The 18,323-nt window shown below is 34.6% G+C and overlaps 2 protein-coding genes and 1 long non-coding RNA gene across 5 annotated transcripts; 2 read left to right on the top strand and 1 right to left on the bottom strand.

Moving 5' to 3' along the window:
* Positions 1-1,600: 1,600 nt before the first annotated feature.
* Positions 1,601-2,312, bottom strand: LOC140021567 (uncharacterized). 2 transcript variants are annotated; one of them, XR_011825451.1, is made up of 2 exons: positions 2,235-2,312; positions 1,601-2,084 (listed from the first exon to the last, which is right to left on the bottom strand). It is a non-coding gene; the product is annotated as an uncharacterized lncRNA (long non-coding RNA). The 2 variants fall into 2 exon arrangements; XR_011825453.1 differs by having other exon boundaries at positions 2,158-2,291.
* Positions 2,313-4,906: 2,594 nt separating this feature from the next.
* On the top strand, positions 4,907-7,107 carry LOC113710247 (uncharacterized). The gene is made up of 2 exons (XM_027233153.1): positions 4,907-5,384; positions 6,324-7,107. The coding sequence occupies exons 1-2, from the start codon at positions 5,042-5,044 to the stop codon at positions 6,851-6,853; spliced, it is 873 nt and encodes a 290-aa protein (XP_027088954.1). The 5' UTR covers positions 4,907-5,041; the 3' UTR covers positions 6,854-7,107.
* Positions 7,108-11,387: 4,280 nt separating this feature from the next.
* LOC113710237 (methylsterol monooxygenase 2-2) lies at positions 11,388-18,304 on the top strand. Of its 2 annotated transcripts, none has more exons than XM_027233136.2 (7): positions 11,388-11,670; positions 13,298-13,435; positions 15,156-15,301; positions 15,550-15,669; positions 15,771-15,983; positions 16,075-16,155; positions 17,826-18,304. In XM_027233136.2, exons 1-7 carry the CDS (start codon positions 11,638-11,640, stop codon positions 17,905-17,907), a joined length of 813 nt encoding a protein of 270 aa, XP_027088937.1. In that variant the 5' UTR covers positions 11,388-11,637; the 3' UTR covers positions 17,908-18,304. The 2 variants fall into 2 exon arrangements, with proteins under 2 accessions (XP_027088937.1, XP_071916622.1); XM_072060521.1 differs by having other exon boundaries at positions 11,532-11,670; positions 13,298-13,422; positions 17,826-18,239.
* The last annotated feature ends 19 nt before the right edge of the window (positions 18,305-18,323 follow it).

Raw genomic sequence — 18,323 nt, 5'->3', positions numbered from 1 at the left:
AATGCTGCAGAAATCATATCAAAGATTCCTACAACCCCAGCATCGATTGCTACTTCCTCCACATGCGCTTCCTCGACTCCAGGACCATCAACTGCAGAAGCTGTCCCAAAACACTCAACTTTTGACAGTGAATTATTCACAGCTCTCAAAATTACAGAAAGTCCAACTAAGAGACAACGCACTGACGTGACTGATATGGAGCAGTAGAATGTAATATCCTTACTTAAACTTTTGATACACCTTTTGAACATCTGATCATTAGCAATGTCCAATATTGTATATAACGCTGATGCAGCTAGATAGCTAAAGATCTGAACCAGATCATTCGCTCAGCTTGCCTACGCTTTTGAATATTTTGTATATTACAAAAAACTGTAGGCTATGCTTTTTGAAGAGCAACTCTGTAAATTACATCCATGCTATGTTTATAAAATGTACTTCTATCCAGGCTACATGCCATAGCTTCACAAAATCCCCTTCTGTGCAGGCTATTATTTTTTTTTTCTCATCTCTCCCATTTAAATTCCTAAGTATGTCTTGTATATTTTTCTCCTACTGTTTTTTCGTGCCGTAAGTTTATTCATAAAACCATTTGACTGCAGGAAACAACAACTGTTTATTAATTTGAACATATATTTTTTAGTTTGAGTACTGAGTTCCAACAAAGAACTTCAGAACATGAACATATGATTTCTGTCAGCATCAGGAATATTTTACCCCAATTCCTTCAGTTTCTCCTTTACCCTTTTCTCTTTGTTTCATGTAGTTTACTTATCCGACAAACCTTAACCTTGGAATGATCATGATAAAAACTGGTACAAAATCTACATTCTTTATTCAACTCAAATACTTGAACAGATACATAAACACACTAAAATACTTGAACAGATAACATTCCCAACATCTACAGAAAATAATAACTAAAGCCAACAAAACAAATATACAAAACAAACAAAACATAAACACACTAAACCATAGCACTTCTAACAGCTTTCTTCTGCTCTTCAACCTCAAGCTCCATACGTTGAGCAATTATTTGAAGAAACGGAAACTCGCCAATATCTCCCAAAACTTCATCCAATACAGCAGCTCTACTAGATTTACGATAAAACTTCTTAAACAAACCATATATCTCATTCCGCAGTAAAATATGATTCGCTGAAGCTCTATCAGAACCAGCCAAAGAAGCATTCTGTCCATCACATCCACCCAAACTCCCTACAACACCAGCTAATGACAATCTATTAAACAAAACTTCAACATGTGGATGCAAATCACGTAACACCCCAAAACGATTATGACTATAATCCATTTCTAAACGATAATGCTCAACCATAAGAAAAAAAATCTACACACTCTACTTATAGACAATAAAGCACAATATCAACTATATAATACCGCAAAGCTCCAAAGCTTCTGCGCAAAATCACATGCACACAGGATCACAAAGATTCCACAAAGAAAAAACAAACGAATTCACTGCACACTACACACGCGTCGCGCAAAAACAAACCTTATCCATATTATATACAGAACTTGCACAGACGTACATGCACAAACTAAAAAAAGGAAACGCAAAAAATAAAGAAACAATTAATAATAAAGAAACAATTCATTCGCACTTATTCACAAAAATTCACACTATTTTATTACTCAATTTAATAATACATAAAAACAAAGCACTACTGCATTATTCAAGTACACTAAAAATAAAGCCAAACCAAGCGAAATTACATAACACATCGCTACATCGAACAACAGTTCCTCGGCTACATCGAACTTGATTCTCGAAGCTATAAGTTCTAACATTGGCAACCTCCTCCCAGCAACCAATCCGCTGTCCAGCACAAGTCCCCACTCTCGCTCCCTATATAAAACCCTAAACAAATCACAAATCTCGTTCTTCAGCATCAAATAAGTAACTTGAGATTGAGCTACAGATTCAGCAGGACGATTTCGACAAGAATTTGGCATAGGATAAGCACTAGCAGAACCAATACTCAACCTACTGAGCTCCTCCTCCAGCTCCGGACATAGATCTTGGACTGTTGAAAACACTCGATCATTATGTGCCATATATCCACCTGCAAATCAACGAAGACTGATAAATACTCACTCACCAAATGAACTTAAACTAACTAGCCCTCATTTATATACCAACTAACTCTCGGAATAATCACATCCCGTCAAGGTTATTAATGAATTTTCACCCTTTGAATATATCTACTCTTTACCAGAGCATAATGCTTTGCATTGCCAAAACTATGCAACCGCATATTTCCTCAACAGTACATCCCGCACGTGCTTCTTATGTGTATAGAAAGAAAAACGATATATATACAAAGAACCACTAACTATACACATATAAATACCAAAAAACAAATCCCACCATCATATCATATAATATAAAAAATACAAATACTATCCGAACATTGAACAAAATTCAAAATAAAAAAAACACATAAAAAATACTGAATTATGCACAAAAAACTCATTTTCGCAGATCATCTCCATGAAGTCAAGGTATACTGGTTTCAAAATATATATGTAATTCTGGCAGATTTTAAATATCGGCTTGCACCACATCAGTACCAATTATCATTTGGAAACGATACAAATATAGTGAATATTTTAGATGATTGTGGAACCATACCCCGTTTCAAGTTTAATCTGGTCAAACTAAGAGATACAGAACAACACATGGACAATGATTTGCAATTGATAGGTATTTCATTCTTAATTAACCATACTTATATTTAAGTTGTATATTTGAACTGGTATTACTTATACTTTTTGATCTTTTGCAAATGTAATTGGTTTAGTTGTATCTGTTGGTTCAACACTATCAAACATCTATCAATGATAAAACTAAGTGTGACATACTTTTACTTGACAAAAGGTTAGTTAATAGATTCAATATCTTTAAAATATTTTATATTCTGCAAATTTTGATTTATACTTACCAAAATTCTCTAAATGAAGTTTGACAGTAGTTCGGTTGACTTTATGTGATAAATTTGCAACTGATGATAGTGAACACTTGCCTCAAACTGTTACAAAAAATAATGTTTTGCTAGCCTATGGTATTTGTGTGAGAAATTATAAAGGTAATTCAATTTATTTTCACTTTATTTTATTTTATTTTTATAGTTTATCAATAATATGCACATTGTGCAGGACCATCACTTTATACTATTCGAGCAAGCAAATTGTATGTCAATTACTACTTGGATTTAGCTCAATACCTACATAGTTGGTAAGTTTTACAAATACCAAAATATTAAATTATTAATAATATTTCATCTTACGAATATGTATTTGAAAAATGTGCAGGTTTGAGAATGATAAATGTGCTCAGAAATTAGTGACGTGGTTGCGGTCATGCAATTTTACAATGTCCCAAGCATTGTTGATATCAAATGCTAAGAGAATATCGATATCCGAATATGCAGTTCTACGTACGGTACAATTCCTCTCAATTAATTAAGTAATGAACAAGTATCTACATGTAGTTTCGAATTAATAATTGTAATTTATACATTCTTTGGATGGCTATAGGTTAAATATTTTCGGATACTTGCTTACATTCAAAGTATCAATATAGATAATATATTCCATGAGTTATGCAAAAATTGTGGACAACCATGTCAATCTAATTTTGCAAAAATGATGTGTATCCATTGTAATGATGTAGTCGACATTATTGTTAGGTAATTATTTTCATATATTTTGAATTTTAATATAATTTTTTGCATGATACATCACAATTTCTTTTTAACAGATACAATGTTAACATAGAAGTTAGAGATTCCAGTGGTAACCTATACCTCACTCTTCAAGACAAGCATGCACGATTCATGTTTCGTTGTAATGCTTCTTATCTTAGAAATTTAAAAACAAAGGTATACATTATTTATATGTATATATTTTTATATAATATTATTTACAAACTGTCTAAAACAAAATATAATTTTAAATTATGTATGCTTTTAATTGTTAGGAAAATAGAGGTGCATTATTCGACTAACACATTAATTCATGCAAAAATCGTGCATTCTCATTTATAGTACAAACTTCACAAAAATCAACAGAATTAATTAAACCGCCAATACTGGCGTTCGTACTTAGAGGTGATTGGTGTGAAGAATGTTCACACCTTTGTAGAAGATTATCAAATCAAAGGCAAAATGTTTGTAAGTATTTCATTTACTTATCAAATTAAATATTCAATTATATTTAATTGGACCCTTATGTCGCTCAATTTATGATATAGACTTCTATTTTTTTTCAGGATCCAACATTCATCAAAGTGATAGTTTATAAATAATGGAGATGTTTTATCATATATTGAACTATTGTTACAAAGTTTCATTTTTTTAAATATACTTTCATGTGCCCGTAATTATAATATTTTACTATTTTTAAATTCCTCCATAAATTGTAATTTTTTTCAAAAATATAATCTACTGTGCGTAGCACGGGTATTTATACTAGTAAAGATAAGATCCTGATTCCTACAACTGTTGAAAGGAAATAGTAAATAATTTTTTAAGTCTATAAAGCTGTCCAGAGAATTCAAAATTGTAGAGCAGCGATGGGTTTGTTTGGATAAAAGTTTATTTGGATAATTTATTTGAGATAATTAATACAATACTTTTTTATGATATGATGTATGTAAAATAAAAAAATGATTAAAAAAATTTAAAAAAATAACTAAAATTTATGAAACAAATTATTTTATCTGAACTCATCTCAATCCAAACAAATCCGACCCTAAAATAGTAACAGGCCTTGCATAAATCAGAGTAACTGCCGGGAATCCTTCAAACTCACGTTAAAATTGTGAATTTACCACAAAGGGTCAAAGTAAGAGTATATAAATAGCGCCAGGCTCACCCATAGAAGCACACAAAAATACGCGAGAAGCAAATTCGGAAGATAAGCCCTAGCACCACCTAGTCGGAAAACGCCCTAACCCTAGATTAAAAATCTCAGGCCTCAGAAATCGTATCGCATCGAATCGAATCGTTTTACTGCAGCCATGGCGGTAGAGACAGCAAACCAACCAAGCAAGCTCCGATGGGGAGAGCTGGATGAGGACGACGGAGAGGACCTTGACTTCCTTTTGCCCCCAAAGCAGGTCATTGGCCCCGATGACAACGGGATTAAGAAGCTTATCGAGTACAAGTTCAACGACGAAGGCAACAAAATCAAGATCACCACCACCACTCGCATCCGCAAACTAGCTAACGCACGCCTCAGCAAGCGGGCCGTCGAGCGCCGCTCCTGGCCCAAGTTCGGCGATGCTGTCCATGAAGATGTCGGTAGCCACCTTACCATGGTCTCCACTGAAGAAATTATCCTTGAACGCCCTAGAGCCCCTGGTGTGCATCTTCCCATTTTCCCCCCTGCGGTTCTTTTGTTTCAACTATCTATCTGTTTTTCTCTTGTTATTTATTAAAACTACTCTTTATTTTATTTTATGAAGTCGATTTTGTTTGGGACCTTTTATGTAATTACTGAATTTGGCTTGTCAGTTTTGGTGTTGGCTATGCGATGGGCAAGTCCTATTCATTAGGTTATTGTGGACAAATCAGATGAATTTATCTGTTGAAGGCAGGGTTGCACTATTGGATGGATTTAATGTTGCCTATTTTTGGGTTTTTGCTGAGCATTATTGATAGGTGGGATATGTAGTCGTTAAACTTTACAAACTGGAAATAAAATTCAATCCTGTGTGTTGTGCTAATTGAGCGTTATTAGTGCTACTATCTGCAATAATCTTCTTAGTTTGTGCTGGATCCGTGGACCAGAGAGCTGTCCTGTATGGTGAATAACCCCATAGAGCAGAAGGTTCGTGATTGTTCTGAGTTTCAGTGATCAGTTCTGCTACTGATTATAATTTCACTTGCGAAATTAGTTGTGGACAGCGGATCGAGTTTTGGTAAAATTGGTGGGAAGTGTGAAAAAAACTTTGTAGGAGGAGGGAATGTGGGATGGTGCACTCTTTCTCTCTCTCTCTCTTGAATGTGGGATGATTGGAGGTCGTTGACTTGATGAAAGTAACTAGTTGTAAACTTTGGTTGCGTTTTTTTTAATTCAACTGTCTACTTCAGTAACTGATATTAAACTTTGATTTGTTGGCCATATATCATGTTCTTGCTTTTAGGATTTTGCCTTCTGTTCATTGCAATGCTTAAAATTCTTGCATGCTTTCTGCGTTCTTTGCTACTTTTCACTTTTCTTTTGACCTGGAGGTATGTTCTGTATTCAAGTGCTGACAATGTTGCTGATCTTTTTTTTCCTTGTCAACTTTTAATTAGGCACTAAACAGGAGGAAGTAAAGGTTGTTGGAGACTCAGGTCAAATTGGTAAACCAGGAGCTGTTCTCATGGTCTGCAGGACCTGTGGAAAGAAGGGTGATCACTGGACTTCAAAGTGTCCTTACAAGGACCTTGCTCCCCCAAGTGAGGGTTTTGTGGATAAGCCAGCTTCTGAGGCCACCACTGCAGCAGCTAATTCTACAAAAGGAGCATATGTGCCACCTAGCATGAGGGCAGGTGCAGAGAGATCTGGAACTGAAATGAGACGCAGAAATGAAGAAAACTCTGTCAGGGTGACTAACCTTTCGGAGGATACAAGGGAGCCTGACTTGCTTGAACTATTCCGCCCTTTTGGTCCTGTAAGCCGAGTTTACGTTGCTGTTGATCAGAAGACTGGCATAAGCAGAGGTTTTGGTTTTGTTAATTTCGTGAATAGGGAAGATGCTGAGAGAGCCATCAACAAACTTAATGGCTATGGTTATGATAATTTAATCCTGAGAGTTGAATGGGCTGCACCTAGGTCAAATTAGATCTTCCTTCTCTGGAGATGTTCATCAGTTCCATTGGCATTATTATAGAAGTTTTGTTACTTGTTGCCTACTAGAGATGTTGTACTGAACATGGTTAATTGATGTTGTTTTTGTTTGGTTTGTCGGGAATCAACTGAGAAAGTTTTCTTTTGCATGGTGGAAATTGAGCCAATAGTCTATTCCCTCGCTCTATTCCTAGTGATTAGGGGTCATTTGGGATTTGGTATATAATATGAAAGCATTTTGGTCTGGAAGTATTGTGATTTTATTTTGGTAGTCGTTCGTATGTTGCTATAGCTTGTGCCTGTGGCTTATCCTATCATACAGCATTTCACAGCTACATTCTGTAAAATGATCTCAGAACTGAATATTTTGTAGATTGATTCGACTGGGCCGGGTCTATAGTGTTCTATATTGCTTCAGTTGCTGCATACGGGCTGTAGCTTGTCATGCAATAGAGCATTGCACAACAAAATTTTGCAAAGTAACTTCACACCCGAGCTGTAGTAACTACTTGTTAGTCAATTTCAACTTTCCATCTAACATCTATTAGTGCTGTTGGACAAGATTATATTATAGTAGTTGATTCAAAAATCACTACACAAATTTCTGCATGAATGTGGTGTTAAATGAATAAATTTAAAAACCTTACCAATTCAATAGCAATAAAATATTAATATTTCTTGCCAACAGCATCTAGGGAAAAAAAAGTAAGTGCTCCATCCGTTCTATTTTGATAGTCCTGGTTTTTTTTCAATAAATTTTAAGAAAAAATAGTTAATTTTGTTGGAACAATCAATTTAGGTAGCTATTTTTTTAAAATACCCTCACATTAATTAGAGTACAACTTTATGAGAATTTGAATTGATGGTAAAAAAAGAATAAACTCTCATTAAATGGGGTAAGTTTATAGTAACAACAACTTACATTGAATAAGGGTATTTTAGAAAAATTAAAATACAACTATATTTTTCAATTGGAAAGTGGACTACAATTTGGGACAGACAAAGAAGGAAAACATGACTATCAAAGTGGGACGGATGAAGTATGATTTTAAGCAAGTCAAGATGGATAATTAGGTATATGCGTGTATTTATGATTTTATTATTTATGACCCGTCCATTTTGTCTCATCTATTAAATGGATATAAATAAAGTGATCTAGTTATACGTATAATCCAATTGTGATCCAGTCAAACCCATTCATTAGAATCACCCATTTTCACATCAGGTTGCATGACATGATCCACGACCTAGGTTTCGGATTAGTTTTTGCAAAACGTTCCTCAATTTTGTAAAATAACTTTTTCATTTTTCACTTTAAAAATGTAATTTTGTATCTCTTATAAATTTAAATTGGCCAAATTTGGTTTCTATCTAGGTTTTCGACTAATTTTTTATAGGAATCTACTACGTGCAAGGCACGTGATCATTTTCGAAAGCAAAATTATCAAATCAAATTTTACATAATGCAATCTATAGTCCCTTATATTTCACAAAATGAAATTTTCGTCTCTCACATTGCACAAAATGAATTTTTTGGTCCTCTCATTAAGCCTCAATAAATTCCTTCTAGTGTTTCAGAAATTGGGGGTTCACGTCATCGATTACGTTATACCAGACCTCATCACAGTGATAGGCGAGGTCAATGTAGCCTGCGGTGCTCCTGTCATGAAGCAATTAAGTAATTACGGTACCCTCCTAAATTTGGCATATTTATAATTAGATGACTAATCTCGATCTCTTTTACTCTCCTAGGTTTAGCATATTTACAATTAGAAAATCAATTTTGTTAGGTCCCTATAAATTCCCTCATAGATTCAACTCAGAACTTCCTGGTCCTTGAAAGATGTGCATCCCGGTAGAATCAATGATATAGTTAGGGCTCTTGTCATGAAACAATTAAGTAATTACAAAATTATCAATCCAATTAATCTTAAATTAGTGTGTAATTCATAACCCTGTAAGAATGCATCTTTCGATTTGTACGTATTGAGTTCCAAGATGAAATGAATTGATATCTTTGCCGGAGTTGGAGATGTCACCGACGAAATTGAGGTTGATTGCTAATCGTCTTTGTGGCTGATGGTTATAGAAATTTAAAACATTTTATGGCTGATGGTTGATTGCTGATTGTCTTCTGGAAGAGGCTGTGACTTTAGAAGAAAAAATAACTTCAGTATCGTGTGTAAGGAAGTTATTTTTTGTCCATTGGGCGTATAAGATTTTCTCTAAGAAATTCTACCATCCGGTAATTTGCATCCCAAACTATGAATTGTATCACTATACGAACTTCATCCATGCAATTTTAGTACATTGCTATTTACTATTAATTTGATGCGCTGAATATTAATGAAAAGACTTCAACAATCTTGCAAAATATATGTTGCCTAATTTAATTTTCACACTTGGCTCATCTCCAATGAATTCTCTTTCCATGTTTAGTAGTGCATATCTGAATACGTGATCATTTATTAATAAGGGTTAGAATTAATCAAATTTAAAATGATGATTATCCTTCCTAGTAAATGAAGACACATGTTATACATCATCCATAAGTGCGTATATTGTGAGATATATAGAGAAAATTCACTTGAGATGAGCCAAACCCTTTAATCTTCTACGGTTTCATCATTGGATTCACCATACCACCACCAATCAATAATATCACAAGCAACTTCAACAGGTTGCATAAAATAATTGGTAAGTAAACAAGTCTCATAATTACTGAGTATATCTTGTTCTAGATTTAGATTTTAAGAAGTCTAAGATAAGAGTAAGTATGTGTTTGATAAAGTTGAAATCTGAAATCCGAAATCTGAAATCTGAAATCATTAAGTTAACGAATTGTTGAATATTAAATCAAATGCATTTAAATAAATATCATATTCAATGATAAGTGAATATCTTATCACTTATTCTTGTGAGTAAGTTTTGCTTAAAAAATTCAGTACTACTTAATTAATTTAAATGTTCAATTTTTATTATCAAACACTCATAAACATATTAAAATCTGAATTCATTAAATTTAAGTATTGAATTGAATTACCAAACAAGACCTAAATCCTTTATTGATAATTCAATTCATCATTTATATTTAATAGATTTATATCTTAACATATTTAACACACCTGATAACAAAATATAAAATATTTTAATTGATTAAGTGAACTTAATTTTCTAAATAAAATTTACTCCAAACAATAAGTGATGGATTTTTTTTAACAGGTGCCTATTGGACACACGTTAATATATGTGAAATTCACCTAGCCTACAATGTACATACACATACTAATAATTATTATCTTTTTTTTTTGCATTTATATATTTTTTCTATTTAATCTTACCTATTTCATTTGTATTTATTTACTTTTCATAATTAATATTATATTTTAAAAAATACGACACCTAAAATACATTTTAACTAGTAATTGATGGGCATTTTTTAGACAGACCCACAAGTGATAATTAATATTTTGAAACTCGGACTGTTAATTGAACTGGTGAAGTGTTCGGGTTGAGATTCAATCGGTCATTTTGGTTCAACCTGGTTCAATGAATTTTTTTAAAAACTAATTTATATAAATATATGTGCACAAAATAAGACATGCAATGGAATAATTTAAAACTTTATATGATGAAAAGTTTAATATTTTAAAAGAACATGAATTTTCACAAATAAATTTTCTAAATTATAAGTTGAAACAAATAAATTTCATCTCAATTTCAATTGTATCTACCAAAATAAATCTTAAATCCAACCCAAAAATACCACAATATTATGAAATTATACAATATTCATATCTATAGGAATTAGACATTGTAAATTTAAATTTTAATTCACGTTTTTGGGATTTAGAGATTACAATTTAAAAAAAAAAAGAAGCTTGAAGTTTGGAGGAAATCAGGAAAATAAAAAATAAAGATTGAAACTTGACAAGAGAGAAAAAAATGAAAAGAAGATGAATGAATGCGGCATTTAATAATTAGTCTTTAGTGTTAAGGAAAAACTATTTTTTTAAAAAATTTTTCAATTTAATAGACTCAAAATTTACGTATGAAATTTCAAATTTTAGTTTTCAAATTTCAATTTTAATTTTGTATACAATAACCATGTATACATCCTTGAATGTGTGTCATTTAATTTCAATTTAAATTCAAGTTTCTTTCTTTCTTTCTTTGTTTTTTGTTTTCACACTCGTGGCATTTAAGGGTGCTAGTGCAAACACTTATTACTCCCTAAAATTATTGTAGCCAAGAAGGAAAAACAACAGTGCGAGCTTGCATCATGCTGGAAGCAGTAATTAACCACTGGAACGAGTAAAAGAGGCAGTAAATTATGAATAATTAGGGAGTGGCTTAAAAGAAAAAGAAAAAGGAATGCTAAAGATTGGAAGAGCATGATGAGTAAGCAGGAGGAGCACAAAATATAAGAGGCCACGAGCGCAGATTCTCGTGACAGTCTGTCTCATCTCATGGACACTTTTCTCTCTCCCTTCACCAGTCACTCCTATTTCTGTAGTAACTACTCCTATATACTAACAGTCTCCGCTCTCCTCGCCCACACTTTCTCTCTCTACCCTGCCTTTGCTAATTGCTACTTATATTTCTACTGCTCCCTCACCAGCCTCGTTACTTAATACTACTAATACTGATTTTTTTTTTTCGCTCTTTACTCATTACTCAAATTTACTAAGTACTATTTATAGTGCTCCTTCTCCATCTGTGACTTGCTCTGAGATTATCGTCATCAACAGGTCAAACCAGTCCTCCTCCCCCACCGCAATGGCTGCTTCCCTCCTTGAATCTGGTTGGACGGTAATAATAATCTCTATCTGCTCTCTCTCTCTCTCTCTCTCTAAAATCACGCGTTTTTTGTTTTTTCAATTCCTTTAATCGGCATTCCCTGATTTTTAGCCCTAGCTCTTTTCATTTGCTATCAACATTTGAATTTGTTCGATTGCATTTTAACTTGCCTACATTTGTTTTTATTTATTTATTTTACCTTTTTCATGGCGAATTTTGTGAAAGAAGACTTTGAGTGAGTGAAGCCACTACCTCAAAAGTTTTTGTCGGAGGATTTTGCCGCCATGAACTTGACAAACTGCAAATCTAGGATCTATGGATTTTACATTTCCGTTTGTTGCCTGCGTAGTTCTGCATCACTTCTGCATGCTTGCTGCATGTTATTATTAGATAGATGTTAATTCGGGATGCCTTGCACGGATTCGACGAGGCAGAGACTGACTATATGATTGAATTTGGCCTGGAATGTGACTCCTACTTTTTAGCTGCCACTACCAATGGACAATTAATCTGAATGTCTACCCGCTAGATATATCTATCAATCAACTACATTCGAATAAATTTTACTGTGCGAGAAAGTTTATATTCTGCGGTCATGCGGGAAAGTGGACATTTATCACCATTATAAGTGAGAAACTATTGATTTAGCAATTTCCATGGAAGTGGAATTTGGACGTTTTGGTGATCTGAGCTTGTCCTCATCCTTTTATGCTACTGAACGCAAAAGAAGTTTCTCATGTATTCCTTTGGAAGAATAGGAGTTGAGTTCCAGAATCTGATTGCGTGGTAATTTTCCTCCAAGTGTCAATGTGTCACAAACTCCAAGGAATAAAGTCCTGTATTTCAAGGACAGGATAGTGACGGGAGCTGTCGTTTTTGTTGATTTCCGAAAAGGCGCTATCGTGGGCGTCGTGCTTGAATGACACAGTGCATTTTTTGAATTGTCTGTTCTTGGTAAGATTTCCCCGGGGGGTTGGGGGGTGGGTTTAGTTGTCCTGCTTAATAAATTCCCCTGCGAATTGCTATGTATTCTGTTCATTATCTAAATTAAGCTTATATCATTACTACAATATTTTTGTTTTGGTGTTTTTTCTTGACTACATAATTATAATCTATTTTTGGTTCTCCGTATTTGCTATATAATTTACAGATTCTGCTATGTGTAGACAAATATCTCTTGCATACATAGATGATACTGTTTCTGCCATATTTGGATCACCCCTTTGGTGCTTCATTATTCGAATTTATCTTCACAAAAAGGAAAAGGGTGAAACCTACTGTTGTTTGGAAGTTTTCCTTGAGTTTATATTCTCACGATTCGATATCTTATTCTTTTCATTTTATTCTGAAAAAGAACCGGGTCTAAGTTATAGTTCTCTGAAATCATTAACTAACTTGCTTTTCATTATTTGTTGGGGTTACCAGTGAGGCGATTTATGCATGCTGCCGTGTGCAAGAAGTGTACTTTTTGTCTGGGTGGCAGTGCTTTACGTTTGATCTTTTAGTTATTAGTCAATCACATGTCTACATATTGGTTGTCGGTTACTCTCTTTGTGCTTTATTATTATTATCCAGAACTCGATAACTACCATACTTTGGAATGTGCTCTGCTCATTTTGTTTTTGTGACGATTTTGCAGTATTTGATTACTCACTTCAGTGACTTTCAGCTGGCCTGTCTTGGAAGTTTCTTTCTTCATGAAAGTGTCTTCTTCTTGTCTGGCCTTCCTTGCATTTATCTTGAAAGGGCTGGATGGCTGAGCAAGTATAAAATTCAGGTTTCCTTTTTCAGTTATTCATTTTGTAAATGATTATGATGGATCTTCTTCATTTTTGTGTTCGTTGTACTTCTGGACAATGGCTCTACTATTTTTTGAACTACGACAATATGAATCATGGTTCTACTCTATATTGTAATATTGGTTAACGTTCAATTGATTTGACTATGCCATAGGTTCCTTTTCTTTTCCTTTGTTGTTTTTTCTTTGGGGATGGAGATGAGGGGGTTCTGTTTAAAGTCCCAATTATTATGACCGCTGATGATATCATCATGTTAGGTTAGTAGACAATTTGGCATTCCAATTGAAAGTGTATCCTATAGTCAGCTTTCTTTTTGTAGATCTTATGTTTCTCGCCCTAATTTTGGTTTTATTTGTATTTTAAAATTGTATCACAGCATGTGCTGTCTACCCACATTATGTGGAGAAAACATGGATGGCATAGTATATTGCATGTTAATCATCTGCTGGTGGCATATTTATTTAACCTTGTAAAATAAACCACATTGAAGGATGCTCAAGTGCTTAAAAGCTCTCACTCTCTCTCTCTCTCTCTCACACACACACACACACTCACTTCAAAATACATGCACTCACTACAAGTTCTTATTAGCTTTCATGCTTGAATTTTCAAAATTTCATCAGAGTGCAATTCCTAACTCTCACCTTTAAAAATCTATAGCTTTACAGTCTGCTTTTCCTCCATGAGTCTTAGGCTACTTATTTGCGGCCATTTGTAGAATTTCTAATGGCCAGTTATTTATTCTCTCGGGTGGATAACGTGGCCTGTTGTTCCTATTGTCAATATCATTCTTCTGGTATATTTTTCATAGTTTCATTTAGCTCCTGCAAGCCGACCCTGTATGTCTCTTTGATATGCGTGTGTGTGTGGATTTTTACCTGTATAATAATACGAAGGTATTTATGTGTTTGATTTGCATTGCATTTATGTCTGCTCACTGTCTCCACTTTAATTTCATCTGCAAGTAGAATTTGAGGCATAGAAGAAAACAGATAGAAGGGCATGCCTCTCTCACACATATACACATGCATGCAATCTCCCCCACCCTTTTATTTTCTTTCTTTTCTCTACATTTTGTCTTCTTTTTGGTAACCAGCTAAAGACAATATTTGCAAATATTCAGTTATATGTGTTGGTTGGATGAGAGCGAGTTGAGAGGAACTAATTAAACCCACTCAATTATTGAGTTAAGGGCATGAGTGGCAATAAAAAGACGACGAGCATGCTTTTAACTTCAACTGTAAATGTTGTTCCAGTTCAAACTTAGTCTATGTCGGTTTGACTTTGGAGGGAGTATATATACTTTCTTTTTTTGGTGTGGCTGACTGAGGATGCTCTTGGTGGTTGTTTCAGTAGATGGACACTGATCTGTTCTTTATTTAGTCATTAAAGGCTGGTTATGGTTCAATATACTCTGTTTCTTTCATCTCAAAAAATCTTCTACAGCATTCTCATTGGAGAGTTGTTTATGAGAAAGTACAGATGAATTAGTTTCATATGTCAGAGCATTGCTAACTCATAATACTGTTGATTTGAATTCTACTACTTGGACATGCCTGTGAAGATTGTTTTGGTTTGGGGTTCTACATGATAAACATCTGATAGAGACTGGTCGATCAGATGGAGTTAACATATTTCTAGGTTTCCATCCTTCAGTGCACATGTTAATTGGTACCGCCCATCTCTGCTTTCTTGCAGACAAAAAATAACACCCCTGCTGCTCAGGAGAAATGTATCAGTCGTCTGCTGCTGTACCATTTTTGTGTCAACCTGCCAGTGATGGTTTTCTCCTATCCTGTCTTCAGATACATGGGGATGAGAAGTAGCCTTCCATTGCCGTCCTGGTATTTTCAGGTTCTTTATATACTAGATCTTAGATAGCAGATGTTCTTCTTTATGATTCTCTTTCTTTTCTGGGTGGACCAGTGACTTAAGTGCCATTTCAAACTTTACACGAATTTGATTTCTTTGGTTCTTTCTCTTTGTAAAATTACTGATTCTTCTACCCCTTCTGCACCCCCTAATACTAATTTTATTTTCAGTGTTGCTTCTGTTTTCATGTATATAATTTTCATTAACTTTGGATCTGCAGGAAAGTAATCTCAACACAGATTTTGTTCTACTTCATTCTGGAGGATTTTGTATTCTACTGGGGACATAGAATTTTACATACTAAGTGGCTCTACAAACATGTCCACAGTGTTCATCACGAGTAAGTAGAGTGTCATTTTCTTCTTTCTTGATCGTCAATTTAAAGTCGTCCTCTTTTTTTTATATGCTTTGGGTGCAATATTATGGTGTTTGCATCTACAGGTATGCAACACCATTTGGACTGACCTCTGAATATGCTCACCCTGCTGAAATTTTGTTCCTTGGGTTTGCTACAATAATTGGTCCTGCCATCACTGGGCCCCATTTGATTACACTCTGGCTATGGATGATGCTTAGAGTCCTTGAGACTGTCGAGGCGCATTGTGGTTATCATTTTCCATGGAGTCTCTCAAATTTCTTACCCTTATATGGGGGGTCAGTTAATGCCCTTATCGATGCTTTATGATAAATCTGTCTCTTTAGCCCCCATATTGTTTATATGCCTGAAATTTTCTCTCACGTTCAGTGCTGATTTTCATGATTATCATCATCGACTGCTCTATACAAAGTCTGGCAACTACTCATCAACCTTTGTTTACATGGACTGGTGAGTTGTACTATTTAGTTTTAAACACTGCTTGAAGATTATATACTCAAGAAGAAATTGTATATCGGAAATATCATCATGTTCACAAGGGCATGTTAAGGAATATGGTTATAACAACTAAAAATCACCAAAACAGAAATAAGAGAAGAACAATGAGAAATGGGGAGAGGTGTAGCTGATTCTTTAGCCCGCCACATCTTATGCTAATGAGAGTGTGCATCGGAAAATTATTTGCCAAAACAAAACAATCATTTGATTGCAGGATGCAGACTAGTTATTAATCTTTTTACAGAAGAGATGTTTTACCTGGATTTGCCAAAACTCAGAAGGGGTGATTATTATTTTGAATGAGTAGCCTTCATTCACAATGCCAGCATCTCTGCATTAGAGCTGAAAGTATCTCATGCAATTTCTATTCCTTGTCATCCAAGTTGAATTGGTGCGACCATAGATCATTTGAGCAGCTTCTTGTTTTAGCTGGACTGGTGATATAGGTTGAAAGCTCGAAGACAGTCTTCTTGACTTGATTATAAATGGTGGGAGTCTATTTTTAGATGTTTTATTTTTTTTTCCTTTTTTAGTTTCAAAGATTACCATAATCTTCTTGAGGGTGTGACAAGTTATTTTTCGATTCGTCACACAGGCTACCTGGAGAATATTGACTTTCTCCTGTTGATAATTTTGTAAGGTCTGTTGGTGAACATGACAATATTGAGAGAATATGCTTTCCACATAAATGGTTTTCGTGGACTTTAAACACATTTGTTTGCTTTTTAGAGGTGTTTTGGTGGATTAGGAACTGCCTTAAGTGTGAAAATCATGGGCATTCTTGGTTACCGTTTGATACTGAAACTGCCAAATATGAATACCTATTAGCTAAGCAATAAGATGGGACCCTACTCTAGTTGTGCATCTTCGAGGTAGTTAATTAGGTATTACATGGTATTTGCCATGAGTTTCCGTTACATTCTTGTTTGGAGTAGAGTCTTTGGAAGCCAAAGATTGAACCAGTTGTAATTCCATTTGTGAGAATTGGTTGATCTGAAAATTCCTTCCCGGAAGGGGACTGGAATTGTGGTATGCCATTGAAAAGGTTGCATGCTAACAGCACACTGCCTGAGGTTTATTTTGACCAATTGCTATTTGTGCTTTACTTTTTATTTCCTCATTTTTTTGTAGGTTACCAAATTTTCTTGGACTAATTAATAGGAATTAAGATGGAGCACAAGCTTTTACAAGCTTTTTGTTCCTCCCTGTGCCAGAGAGCTTTCATAGTAGATGATAGACTGACAATTTATAACCCAAGCAACAGGATATAGTCCAAAAATCACATATTTTAGTAAATAAATTACGAATAAGCTTGCTTTTGCTTTCAGGGACATTTTCTTCTAATGATACCCTTAGGTCCTTCTACCCCTATCTTGCTGATTTAGTGCATGTATGCAAATGGATTGACTATTTTTCTTTACAAGTCAAAAAGGTTCGAGTATCTTTTATGTCGCATCTTCTGTGTTCTACTGTTTGTGTGAAAATCTGCTGCATGGTTCCTTTTCGAGGATATTTCCTTTCAGAATTAATGCTTGTGCTCACTGCCCGGCAAATGAATGGGAATCACCTTCCCAATACGTGGTACATGAATCTGATATATTCCTTTTACCAATTTGTGTCAGGATATTTGGCACTGACAAAGGTTACAGAAAATTGAAGGCATTGAAGAGCTATGGAGATGAAGCCGCTGGCAAAGATATATGATAGGAATAGAAAAAGGAAACCATTTTGACTGCTTTGGAATCTGATGATGAAATCTTGAGCTGAAAGCATCTGGGCTAAGCTCTTGTTTGGTTTCTGAGCATCTTTTGTTGCACCTGCTTCTGTTCTATTGCCGTTTAGGTTTAAAATGTGTATTAGTGTGGCTGTAGTCCAAAGTATGTTTTGGATTGCTAATCCTGCTATCCGCCCCATGAATGAAGCTCCACCTTTCGGATTTGTGGTGTTCCTGCTTTGGATTTCCTCACCTCATGTTTTGGGAACATAATGTGGTTAATTAGTCAAAGTTTATGAATACCATACAACTTCCCGGGGAACTTTGTGCTCTGACAGTCTGACTGCTTACATCCTGAAGTATAGAAACCATTTGTTTTGGCTCCAACTCTGGCTTCTTTTATAAC

The sequence above is a fragment of the Coffea arabica genome, chromosome 1e, assembly GCF_036785885.1.
Source record: "Coffea arabica cultivar ET-39 chromosome 1e, Coffea Arabica ET-39 HiFi, whole genome shotgun sequence".
Lineage (NCBI taxonomy): Eukaryota > Viridiplantae > Streptophyta > Magnoliopsida > Gentianales > Rubiaceae > Coffea > Coffea arabica.
This window is presented reverse-complemented; position numbering and strand designations above follow the sequence as displayed.